General features: G+C 32.3%; 3 protein-coding genes and 1 long non-coding RNA gene across 4 annotated transcripts; all 4 read right to left on the bottom strand.

Moving 5' to 3' along the window:
• Nucleotides 1-118: 118 nt before the first annotated feature.
• LOC106786901 (probable serine/threonine-protein kinase fhkB) lies at nt 119-1,913 on the bottom strand. The gene has a single exon (XM_014748780.1). The coding sequence runs from the start codon at nt 999-1,001 to the stop codon at nt 189-191; it is 813 nt and encodes a 270-aa protein (XP_014604266.1). The 5' UTR covers nt 1,002-1,913; the 3' UTR covers nt 119-188.
• A 2,935-nt stretch (nt 1,914-4,848) lies between these two features.
• On the bottom strand, nt 4,849-7,709 carry LOC106786922 (HAUS augmin-like complex subunit 3). The gene is made up of 9 exons (XM_014748824.1): nt 7,442-7,709; nt 7,131-7,349; nt 6,843-7,029; nt 6,532-6,761; nt 6,320-6,448; nt 5,914-6,253; nt 5,584-5,813; nt 5,344-5,512; nt 4,849-5,153 (listed from the first exon to the last, which is right to left on the bottom strand). The coding sequence occupies exons 1-9, from the start codon at nt 7,621-7,623 to the stop codon at nt 5,013-5,015; spliced, it is 1,827 nt and encodes a 608-aa protein (XP_014604310.1). The 5' UTR covers nt 7,624-7,709; the 3' UTR covers nt 4,849-5,012.
• A 74-nt stretch (nt 7,710-7,783) lies between these two features.
• Nucleotides 7,784-8,989, bottom strand: LOC106786923 (bolA-like protein 3). Its single transcript, XM_014748826.1, has 4 exons — nt 8,742-8,989; nt 8,384-8,510; nt 8,195-8,283; nt 7,784-8,108 (listed from the first exon to the last, which is right to left on the bottom strand). Exons 1-4 carry the CDS (start codon nt 8,781-8,783, stop codon nt 8,043-8,045), a joined length of 324 nt encoding a protein of 107 aa, XP_014604312.1. The 5' UTR covers nt 8,784-8,989; the 3' UTR covers nt 7,784-8,042.
• A 601-nt stretch (nt 8,990-9,590) lies between these two features.
• On the bottom strand, nt 9,591-10,965 carry LOC106786924. The gene is made up of 2 exons (XR_001381712.1): nt 9,904-10,965; nt 9,591-9,825 (listed from the first exon to the last, which is right to left on the bottom strand). It is a non-coding gene; the product is annotated as an uncharacterized LOC106786924 (long non-coding RNA).
• Nucleotides 10,966-10,971: the final 6 nt, after the last annotated feature.

The following is a 10,971-nucleotide window of genomic DNA, read 5'->3' as shown; positions in this document are numbered from 1 at the left end:
TTTTTTTTTTTTCTTCTTCTTCTTCTATTGATGAAGAATTCGAATCGAGACAAAAAAAGAAAAATCAAGACAATCGAATAATAATTGTCTTTATAAATTAAATTATTATTATTATTATTATTTTTTCTGCTCTTCTTTTTCTTCTTCTTCTTCTTCTTCTACACTTTAAATCGTCTCTTATCTCTCTTTCATAATTCGAAAGATTCGTAAACCAATGGTTCGTCTTCGGAATCGTAGAAATAAGGTTTCCTCCGATACACCATAGAACGTTCCTTCGCACCATTGATAACCATTCCATCTTCTAAAACATCCTCAACATCCTCTTCGTCATCTTCGTCATCTTCTTCATCATCGTCATCGTCATCATCATCGTCATCGTCGTCATCGTCATCCTCTTGAAGTTTGTTATCCATTGAACATTTATATTCAACGAAATTAGCTTTTAATCGTTTGACCGCTTCCTTGATCAAACCACCTCCTCGTAAAAGTTCTTGTAACAATTCATAAGGATCGTCTTCTCTGTCGTTGTTTGAACAATTATGATGAAGATGATGACGTTGATGACGATGTCGATGACGATGATGACTGTGTTGACAATGATGATGATGATACCGATGATAACATTGCTGCTGCTGCTGCTGTTGTTGTTGTTGTTGCCAAAATTCAGGCTGATAATGAATTAATTGTTGTTGCTGTTGCTGTTGTTGTTGTTGATCTAAACCCTCTTGTATTTGAGCACCGTTTAATTTATCAGTTCGATTTTGTGCATTACAAAGATCGCAACCGTTAGAATCGGCCCAAGATGAACGGGACGATGGTACCCGATATGGTGTTGCTCGATTTCTATTAACTGTGCTAGATTTAGCTTTCAATCCGCTTAATCGTAAATTTTCCTTTATTTGCGATACGAGTAGATCAACGTCGTGAGAAAGAAAATCCTGAGTTGTTTCTCCTGGCATCACTTCGATCAGGTACGTAGTCGTGTCTTGAGCGGTTGGCATCTTGGAAAATGATAATTTCTCTTAAACGAGAATCCTTTTATTATCCACTTCAAAGGATTTCAAAAGAATTTGACTATGATCACAATAGAAACTGGTACTCGATATACTGTTATAAATATATTTATATATATGTATATATATATATATATATATATGTGTGTGTGTGTGTATGCTTTCAAAACGATTGGATCGATTCTTTGTTTACAACAGAACCGGCCGCCTCCTTGACTATTTTCTCACTCATACACGTATATTATAACATGTAAGATACATATACACATACGTAAGGTTTCTCTTGTTTGCGTAGCTTGGATCGATCAATGTACTCTCTTTACATTTCACCTCGTGTATTGTATAAGAACAAGGCCTCCTCTTCCACTAACATTCTTATTCGCAAACGTGTTTTATTTATTACATATCATCACACGCGTGTATAGACCACATTGATATTATTTATTATTATAAATATAAATTGTTATATAGAAGAGATAAACACACACACACATATAGACATCAACATATACACTAAAATAAGAAATTTGTTGTGTTGTTCACGCGACGATAGTGAGATCACGTTGCTCTGTTATGCCGGAGATTGGAATATACACCACCATACTACCACCCACCACCACTACTACCACAGTCAATTATTCGATCTGACCATGCGCTCGAACACTCGCGCACAATTACCACCAGAGTAATACTAGGAGAGAATCAGCAGTAGCACTAGTAGCTCTACTACTAATCCATTACCACCACTTCCACGACCTGGATGACTATCCTCCTTCTCCTTCTTCTTCAAGCACGTTTGCTGGACACCACAAAGTCTGATTCATCCGATAAATACGCTCGATATATATATATATATATATATATATATATTTAATTTTTTTTATCCTTTTGTAAAGTATTATTTATTTATTTTTCCTCGTTTCTTATTTCTATTGAAATTTAACAAAATTTCCTTTTATTATTGATTTCCTTCTTATTCTTATTCTTCTTTAATGTGGGATGTTTATCGTAAAAAGAAAAATAAAAAACCCACACACGTTGTAATTATCGATGAAATACAAAGCTTGTTATGAAAAGAGAAACGCTATGTTTTCATATATATATATCTATATATATATATATATATATATAGATATTATTAGTGTAACCTTTTATATAATATTTCTCTATTTCTCAACGTACACAGTCTAATACCACTGTTTGTTTAAAAAAAACTGTTCTTCTCTCTCAGTTAGATCCCAATTTATTCTTTTGATTTAGAACCTCGATGTTTCATCATCTCACTATCGTTATCATCTTTAACATACACTCTCTCTTTCTTTTTATTATTATTATTATTATTATTATTATTATTATAGTCACGTTTATTATATTACTTGTATCGATTCAACAGGAACAATTCTCTCATTGATTGTACGTTTTAAATGTATACACATAGAGAGACTCTCTTTCACTCACAATAAATAGAGTATATAATATTTTTATCCTTTCTTTGTTTATATCTAAACAAAATATAATATTGTTAATTTAATATACAATAAGATAAAAATAATTGAGATTAATAATACACATAGAGACAATAAAGAAGAATATTATCAAGTTATTTAGTTTTGTTATAGACTTATTCTGGGACGATAATAATACACGTTCGTCCATCAGCCATGAACCCTTCTTCTTTACTACTATGTTATTATTGTTTTGGCCACGTAGCGCATGCGCGCATATATTCCCCTCCACGATCTTGTAAACAAACCGTTAACTTGCGAGCCCCGGCGAATCGATAATACCCTACACTACCCACCACCACCCCACCACCACGACCATTACCACCACCACCACCACCACTTCTTCTTTTTCTTCCATAGCCACGTCCCAGTTCCACATAACTTTTCTCTCTCTTTCTCTCTCCCTCTCTCTCTCTCTTTCTTTCTTTCTTTCTTTCATCATTCTATTTACATCCCCACCTAGATCCTTCATAACATTCCCCTACCAAAACCATCTCAACTTCTCCCTCCCTTTTTCCTTTTCCCCCACCCCGCCGTCATCACAATCACTCATTCTGAATAAACGTTGAGCATTCTGGTCTCACCGTTAACTGCACTCACTTACTCACTCTCTCTCTCTCTCTCTCTCTCTGTTTTAACCCTTTGCACTCGGTTGTCCCCTCAGAAGGGACAACGTAAATCCAGCATATCACTCGGTTGTCTCCTCTGAGAGGGGAACATGAAAGTTTATTAGCGATTAAGTAAAATAAACCTATTATCCATCGCAATGTTTTGAAGAAACACATATTTTCCTGTAGTAGCAGTTTTTTTTTTTTAATTAAAATGGCACAAGAAAACACAAATAAAATCAAAAAAAAAATATGATAAAAATTATCAAGATGAATGATAAATAAATGTTCATTGGTTTTTCGTAGAAAGAGAATATGCTTAGTGCGTTCAAGATGGACTACACATTTCTCTAATCCGTTATTAGCAATATGTAAATATAGTGTAACAAAGGTATACGAGTATAGCTCAATGATGTTATATGGAAACTTGATAAGATAATAAAGAAATCTGTAAATGAGGGAAAGAAATTGACAATACCTCAGATCGTATTGAAACGTTTAATAGTATAATAGGCAGTAATAAAACAGTGTTGTGATTTCGTAATTTACCATTAGTCATTTCCAATACCATTTCTTTCATATTTTATAATCATTACGTTTTTTTCTTTTTTTGATAAAAATCGACAAAACGGCCAAACAACAGTGTGAGTCTCCTCCTGATGTAAGCAGTAGTGAAGAAGGCAAGATCTCTTCCAGTAAGCACAAGAATTCCATTGCATTTATACAAAAAGTTGATAGACAAAGTTCTTGATGCACAAGGATACCATATGTACACTGATAGATATTATACCAGCATTCTATTAGCAGAAGAATTAATAATAATGAAATGTCTGGCAGAGTAAAAATAAATAAGTAAAAGACTTGCAAATTCGAAAATCCAAATTTTCAACAAAAAAAGAACAACAATTGCATTTAGAAAAAAATAATATTACGCTTCTTGCGTAAAGAAAGATAAAAGAATTGTCATAATGCTCAGCAATTAAAATAATGCAGGAATGCAATCAACCTCCCCCTCCCCCTCCCCCCAGAATATTACACGGTGGAAATATTATATCAGTTGATAAGCCTCAAATGATTCTGGATTTTATACAACAAATATGAGCGGTGTGGATCTTGCTGATCAATACGCCTCCACGTATTGTTTTATGCGGAAATGTTTGAAATGGTGGAAGAAATGATTTTGTTGGGTATTAGAAATGTGCGTTATAAATTTCTTCATAGTTTATCGAAAACAATAAAAACCAATGACACATCACAAATTTGTAAAAAATCTTGTAAAGTAATTGAGAGGTGATTTTCGAGAACCTCGAAGAACACGTCCACATTTACATATTTGTCAGACAATAGACTGAATAATAAACTACATATTCCAAATGTGAGAGAAAGAAAACGGGATTGTATTGTTTGTTCTGGCAAGAAAACACCAGGTTGAAGGGAAAAAGCAATATTTTATTGTGAAACATGCACAAATAAACCTGCTATGCATATTGGGAATTGCTTCGAAATTGACCATATATACTGTATAAAATTATAAGAAATAAATTAAAATTTTTTTTTTGTAAATATGTGTTCTTCAATGTCCATAAATACATATAAACCAAATCTCATTACAATGCCTTACTTGATTCTAAAGTTGTACTATATAATATCACGATTCCAGGGTGTACATTTTTGCAAAACAAGTGGCATCGAGTTGCTGGTAAAGTAACATCCGAAACAGTGTCGAATGCAAAAATATTTATTATATTGCTTTACTTTTATGTTCAATCATTCAATTGTTTAGTAACTAAATATATATGTATATTTGTTTGTTTCTTTCTTTTCTTTTTTTTGTAATAAAAATATTCTTTTAAGTCTTATACGCGCTTATTTTATTTAAAGTCTTATTAAACTCTAGTATCCTTTCCAAAATGTGATCGATCCGCCATTCGTTTAGTCTCTTCGTAGTTCTTTCTTAACGTTTCGGGATCGGTTAAAAATCTTTGCCACAAAATATCTTTATCTTTTTCCAAATGATTGTTGTTTCTCTGAAAATTTGTGTTAGATAAGAAAAAGAAAAGGGGAAGACTATTATATATAAAGGAGATATATATATATATATAAAGAAGATAATTTTAAACGTATATGGTTAATACGTTGCATTTAAAATTATGTTAAATTAATTATTTTCTAAAGACTGGGAGATTTAAAATGGTTAATGTAATTAATAGTCATTACCATTTTTTCTTTTAACGCGTTCCTCACTGTCGTTAAATTTGTTTTAACATTTTCAAATTGGTCCAATGTTTTATGATATTGCACATTCAATTCATATGAAAGGGGTACAAAGCTTCTAGTAATTCCAATATTTCTTTCTTTATCGTAATTACTCAATACTTCTTCTTCCCTGATTGAAAGAATTTTTGTATAATAAATTGTTTAAAGTTATAAAGATAATAAGACACTAATATTACTTACGATAACAATACCCTATTGATTTCATCCTTTATATAAGTATCGAATATAAATTGTTTCTTTTCTTTATTATTTGATATTAGATCGTTGTATTTGACTAGTGCATGATTTAATGCATCGGAAGAAACATCATTGATTGACATCATGGATATAAATAATTCGTTGAAGATATTTTGATTGATAATGGAACCCTGAAGTACGGCATATTCTTTCTGCTGTTGTTGCATAATTTTCTATAGATATATTAGAAATATATTATTCAACTATAGAACTTAATTAAGTTGTCTTATCAATAAATCTTATTAAATAAAAATAAAAAGAAATATTACTTACGCAACGCGAAGAAGAAAGAGAATATTCTGTGGTTAGATAATGACGAGCATTAGCAATAAATTCGGATATCTCTTTGAGCGAATGAAATTGAGAATCCATTAATATGCATAATAAATCTGAATAAACATGACCATGTTCACGAGTGAAAGACAACAAAGATTTTAACTTTTCAAATCGAGTTTGCCTTCGTCTCAATCTGACTAGTAAGGTTTGTTGTAAAACTTGAATTATTGCAGTCTCTACATATTGTTCTATAACTTCTGGAAGTTGCCGTTCTCTTAAAAGAGTAATATTCTCTTCCAAAAAATCTCTTCTTCTGGCCAAGTCCACGATCTCGTCTCTAACATTTAATTAAATAGAATCAAATAGAATATATTCGCCATTTATATTTATTTTATTAACTCACAGTAAATGGGTTTGCTCGGGTACTTTTAAATTTCCATCGTTCCATATTAAACGAGTATGTTCAAGCATCGTTCTGCAAGAGGCTTCACGCATTTTCATGTAGACTACTTCAAACTTTGAATTGGTAAGTCTGTAAATGTATTAAATAGTTTACATATTTGAATAGATTTCACAAATGATATTATTAATCATATACGAATAGAAAGAAAATACTTTAATTTGCATGCCGCCAATTCTTGCGTATGTTTATAGATTTGTCTTTCTTTACTGTCGTTTATAAAGGTTTCGTAATCTGAATCATGTTGTTTTTGTTGTTGTTCTACCTCTTGATCATCTAAACTGAATTGTCGCTTAATCAGTATATCCAAGTAATCATTGTAAAGCTTGATTTGTTTGATGAACAAATCGATGGGCATTTGTATCCACAATATTGGTAATCCTTTCTGTAAAATACAAAAAAAAAAAAAATACATTAATCTTTTTATACAATCTAATAATAAATAAAATTACAATTAATTATTTACATTTTCAATTGCATCCGTATAGACACCGAGAAGCTGTTCAGTTTCTCTAGAAAAACTGCGGTTTTGTTCATCAAATTTTTCAAGAATATCATTGCAATCATTGAATGCTTTGAATAGTTCTATTTGTTCCTTTTCATAATTATTCTCTTCTTGTTCTATTTCATCTTCCAATGAATATTCTAATTCTCTACAAATAAGTAAATTTTGTTAGATTAAGTTTTGTATAAGTTACATTTAAACGTATACATATATATATATATATATATATACAAACACATAACTATTTACTTTAAATTCAATATATTATTCTTTAATAATTCTTCATAATCTCCATCCATTTTGTAAAGATCTTTCAATGATTCAAATTCGGCAAACTTTTCGTTGACATTTTCGTCTTCGAAATGAATTAATTTCAATAATTCTGGATTATCGCGAGTTAATTCTTCGAGTGCTTCATCCAATTCTTTTCCACTTAACCATTCTTCCGTATTTTCTAATTTGTTTTTTCTATAAGATAATTTGTAAAATGTAAATAATTCAAATGTAATAAATAAAAATCGAGATAATTAATAAAAAAAATGAAAAAAAAACTATATTACAGATATAATTCTTCTTTGGATAATACATTAGCACGACTGACATTATTGCAAAACCATTCTAAAAAAGGTTGGACCGTTGATATATCGCATATTTTATCAAATATGTCAGATGTTATACTAGTAGACAAATCTGGTCTTAAATATTCGACTTTTTGGTAAAGAATTTTTCCGGACACGTTCATGTTTAATGTGTTTTAAATAACAACAAAAACACATACACACAAATCATAACGGTTAACTGTAAGGTTAGTAAACTCGAATAAAATAAGCGCGCCTCTATTCGATTTCGAGTTCGATTGCTCCATCTGACGGAGGAGGGAAATTTAAAAAGAATTTTTATTCAAATTTAACTCGGCTAATCACAAATTCACTATTAGAAAATAAAGAAAACAATTACAAATGTTTATTACGTTGTCTGTCGTTTTTTTTTCTTTACTTTTCTCTTTTTCTTTTTTGAAAAAGAAAATAATAATTTATATCGATTAATACACATGTATTCGAGTAAAATTTTCAAAAAGTATTATAAAATTTAAGAACAAACATAAAGATCAATAAATGTTGCGTTTAAAAATTCTCAAAATCTATTATAATTAATTTCCTCCTATGTGTCTGGTATTCTGGTATATATTCGTATACCATGCATATCTTTGATTTCTTCTTTAAGTACCTGCAAATAAATATTTTGAAAAAGTGACTTTGCCACTTTCAAAATAAACAGTTAATATTTATTATACTATAATGTTTTGTTTTTACCTCATTTATCAAGCGATGCTGTTTAACCGTGTTTAAACCTTTGAATTCCGGTGCGATAACATTGATTTCAAACATAGCACCGCAACCACCTAAAAGAAAGAAGGAACTTAGTTAAATTTCATTTTCTTGCATCTAATATTAAAATAGGTGAGAGGAAGACCGATAAAGTATTTCTTATATATTGTTTACCAGAAACGTCAGTTACTTCTATAAGTTGAGCTTTAGGAAACTTGTTTCGTAATAAGGAAATCATTTTTTGTTCTGCCTGTTTGCCAGCAAGTGCACCATTAGGTCCATTCCATACTCGTGACAATAACTGAAACACTTTCGTTTTAGTGGACTTCCTCATTTTCTTTGGGAACGATTACTAAAGGAGAAGGTAGTTACGGGGCATGTAAATATTAATTTAAGGGAAATCTAAACATGTCTCTAATTAAGGATTATTGTTAAAGATTAGAAAATATGTAATATCAAACATGTTTTCTTTTTTTTATACAATACAAATAAAATATGTATAACATTTAATTGATCATTTTTTATTACTTACAGAAATCTTACGAAAATTTGATCCAAATATACGACCGAACATAGCTATAATATACTTGCTGTTTCGTTTCTTTTTATATCCAAGATACACTTGTCTTTTGTTATAATCTTTCGTATCTATTAATTTCTTACAACTAAAGTAATTAAATAAAGATATAATATCGTTCGATTATTTTTTCGATTAACTTATTATACCATACACAATTCATCGATTACTTATTCAAAGTCATAAGGCATGCATCAGCTGATAGCCAATAACGTGATAGCTGCGCCTCCATTTGTTAAATTTAGGAAACTTACTATTTGAAAGTAGAAAGGAAATGGTATTTTTATTTTTCATTATTTAATTTTGAAATAAATATATTAATTTTTAAATATTTTGTTGCATGAGAGATCTATGAATTTAATTTGAAAAAGATTGAATTTAATTTACAGAGGGATAAGTTTGATTTGCACAAAAGTTGAATTAAGAGTGGAAAAATTTTATCGATTTATACCGATAAGCCAAAGAATATAAAGAAATATAAGAATATAAGAATATAAGAAATATAAAGCTTAATCGAATGTTTATTATTATATAAATTAATGGCGATTATATCTTACCTAGACATTTGTTAAACGCTTTAATTAAAGGAGCGCACGACGATAGATCCGAAAAACTCACGCCATCTTGTTCAAGTATTTGGCGCCAAGATATCACTGCCCGCTGATTGGCTTGTAAAGCGGACAACAGAAGTACAGTTGTGATTGGTGTAATGATGCATAGAGCCGTATGTTGAATCGTAATTGGTTGAGAATCAAAATCAAATCGTCATAGGCTCGTATATTATTGTATAAACAACTACTGATATATGATTAGCTCGCTTAAAAAAGCGCTTTATTTCAAATTCATTATTTTCCGTAATTTAATGTAAATGATTTTATTTCATCGAACAATATCTATACTACGTTATTTTAACGTAACACGTTTTTTTTTTAATAGATTACATAAGTTGCATATGATAAAATACTTGTATTTAGTAAATATAAAATTGTTAGAAAATTTTCTCCTAACAATAAATCCTGTTAAAGCATTGGTCCAAACCCTGAGAATAAACAGTTTTCTTTTAAGTACAATTATTATTATCATTGAAAAGCTTATTATAAATAAGAAAAGCCTTTACTATAATTGGATGGCGGACCTAGTCTAAATACATTGGGTGGCATGAAACATGGTGGAAATGGTCTTATGGGTCCTATTAATAAAGGATGTAATCTGCTGCATGTGGGCATAAGAACTTGTCCTCTAATTGGCATCATAGGTCCCTACCATCATAGGTCGTGGCTGTAAATTCACGAGTTTTAGAATATTTTTTGTTTATATACATTACTTGTAAGAATATAATAAGTTTTTTATTTGTATCGTCGATACTATTTACCCTACCTTACGCAACCCTGACGCAACCCTTGTTTTTTTTTTTTTTTTTTTTTACGTCATGAGGGAAAAACCTTCATAGGCCCCCTGGGCCCGGTGTCCAAGGGAGTGTCAGATTCTTACTGACTAAAAAACCCTCCTGAAACTTATTCTCCCGCGAGGGGAGGAGGCAGGCGCAACGCACGATGAGTACAATCCAATACCTATGTGCCTCTCCCCTAACAAGCCCGGCCGGAAATTCGCCACGCTTTCTCCAACACTCACACTCACACCCATAACTCCTGCATCCGGCGCTCTCGACAGTAGAGTTTCCTCCCCGAAGGCGCTATCTCCCACACCTAGGCGCACTCAACAGTTGGGTACGAACCCCACTGGAGGCGCAAGTTACTCACCTACTCCTGGCCTGACCTTACATTAAACGGTGTTCTGGTCAGGCCCACTCCACTCTCATACCATACTTACACTCCATGAGGGGGAAGCGACGCACAGGCGTCAGCCATTCGCCGCCCGAGTCACGTGAAGCCTCGCCCGAGGGGGCCGCCTAGGAGCGAGTCTCCTCTGCGGCCTCGCACGCAACCCTCTCCCATTCGCCCATTCTCTCTCTCTCTCGGCACTCTCCTTTGCACGCATCACGCGTCCTGCAAAGGACCGGAATGCAGCCCACCCCCCCGGCATATCCATGGATGCCCTGACTATGTCGGAGAGGGAGACATGCACTCCCCCCCAAGTCCCTAACAAGACCGTCCCGCTCATCCATCCACGCAGGGCAGTCGACCAGGGTGTGGTCCGCATCGTCTGCGTTCGCTCCACAGTGAAA

The sequence above is a fragment of the Polistes canadensis genome, unplaced genomic scaffold (genome assembly GCF_001313835.1).
Source record: "Polistes canadensis isolate GaletaPanama2010 unplaced genomic scaffold, ASM131383v1 scaffold_88, whole genome shotgun sequence".
Lineage (NCBI taxonomy): Eukaryota > Metazoa > Arthropoda > Insecta > Hymenoptera > Vespidae > Polistes > Polistes canadensis.
Note: the sequence above shows the minus strand (reverse complement) of the source record. Positions and strands in the feature narration are given on the sequence as shown.

Coding starts and splice junctions, on each gene's coding strand:
- LOC106786901 (XM_014748780.1), bottom strand. CDS start 1,001: ATGCCAACCGCTCAAGACACGACTACGTACCTGATCGAAGTGATGCCA.
- LOC106786922 (XM_014748824.1), bottom strand. CDS start 7,623: ATGAACGTGTCCGGAAAAATTCTTTACCAAAAAGTCGAATATTTAAGA. Junction 5,814..5,913: donor CTCTTTCTTCTTCGCGTTGC/GTAAGTAATATT, acceptor ATATATCTATAG/AAAATTATGCAACAACAGCA. Junction 5,154..5,343: donor ACGCGTTAAAAGAAAAAATG/GTAATGACTATT, acceptor ACAAATTTTCAG/AGAAACAACAATCATTTGGA.
- LOC106786923 (XM_014748826.1), bottom strand. CDS start 8,783: ATGTTCGGTCGTATATTTGGATCAAATTTTCGTAAGATTTCT. Junction 8,511..8,741: donor CAAATTTTCGTAAGATTTCT/GTAAGTAATAAA, acceptor AAAGTGTTTCAG/TTATTGTCACGAGTATGGAA. Junction 8,284..8,383: donor AGAAGTAACTGACGTTTCTG/GTAAACAATATA, acceptor TCTTTCTTTTAG/GTGGTTGCGGTGCTATGTTT.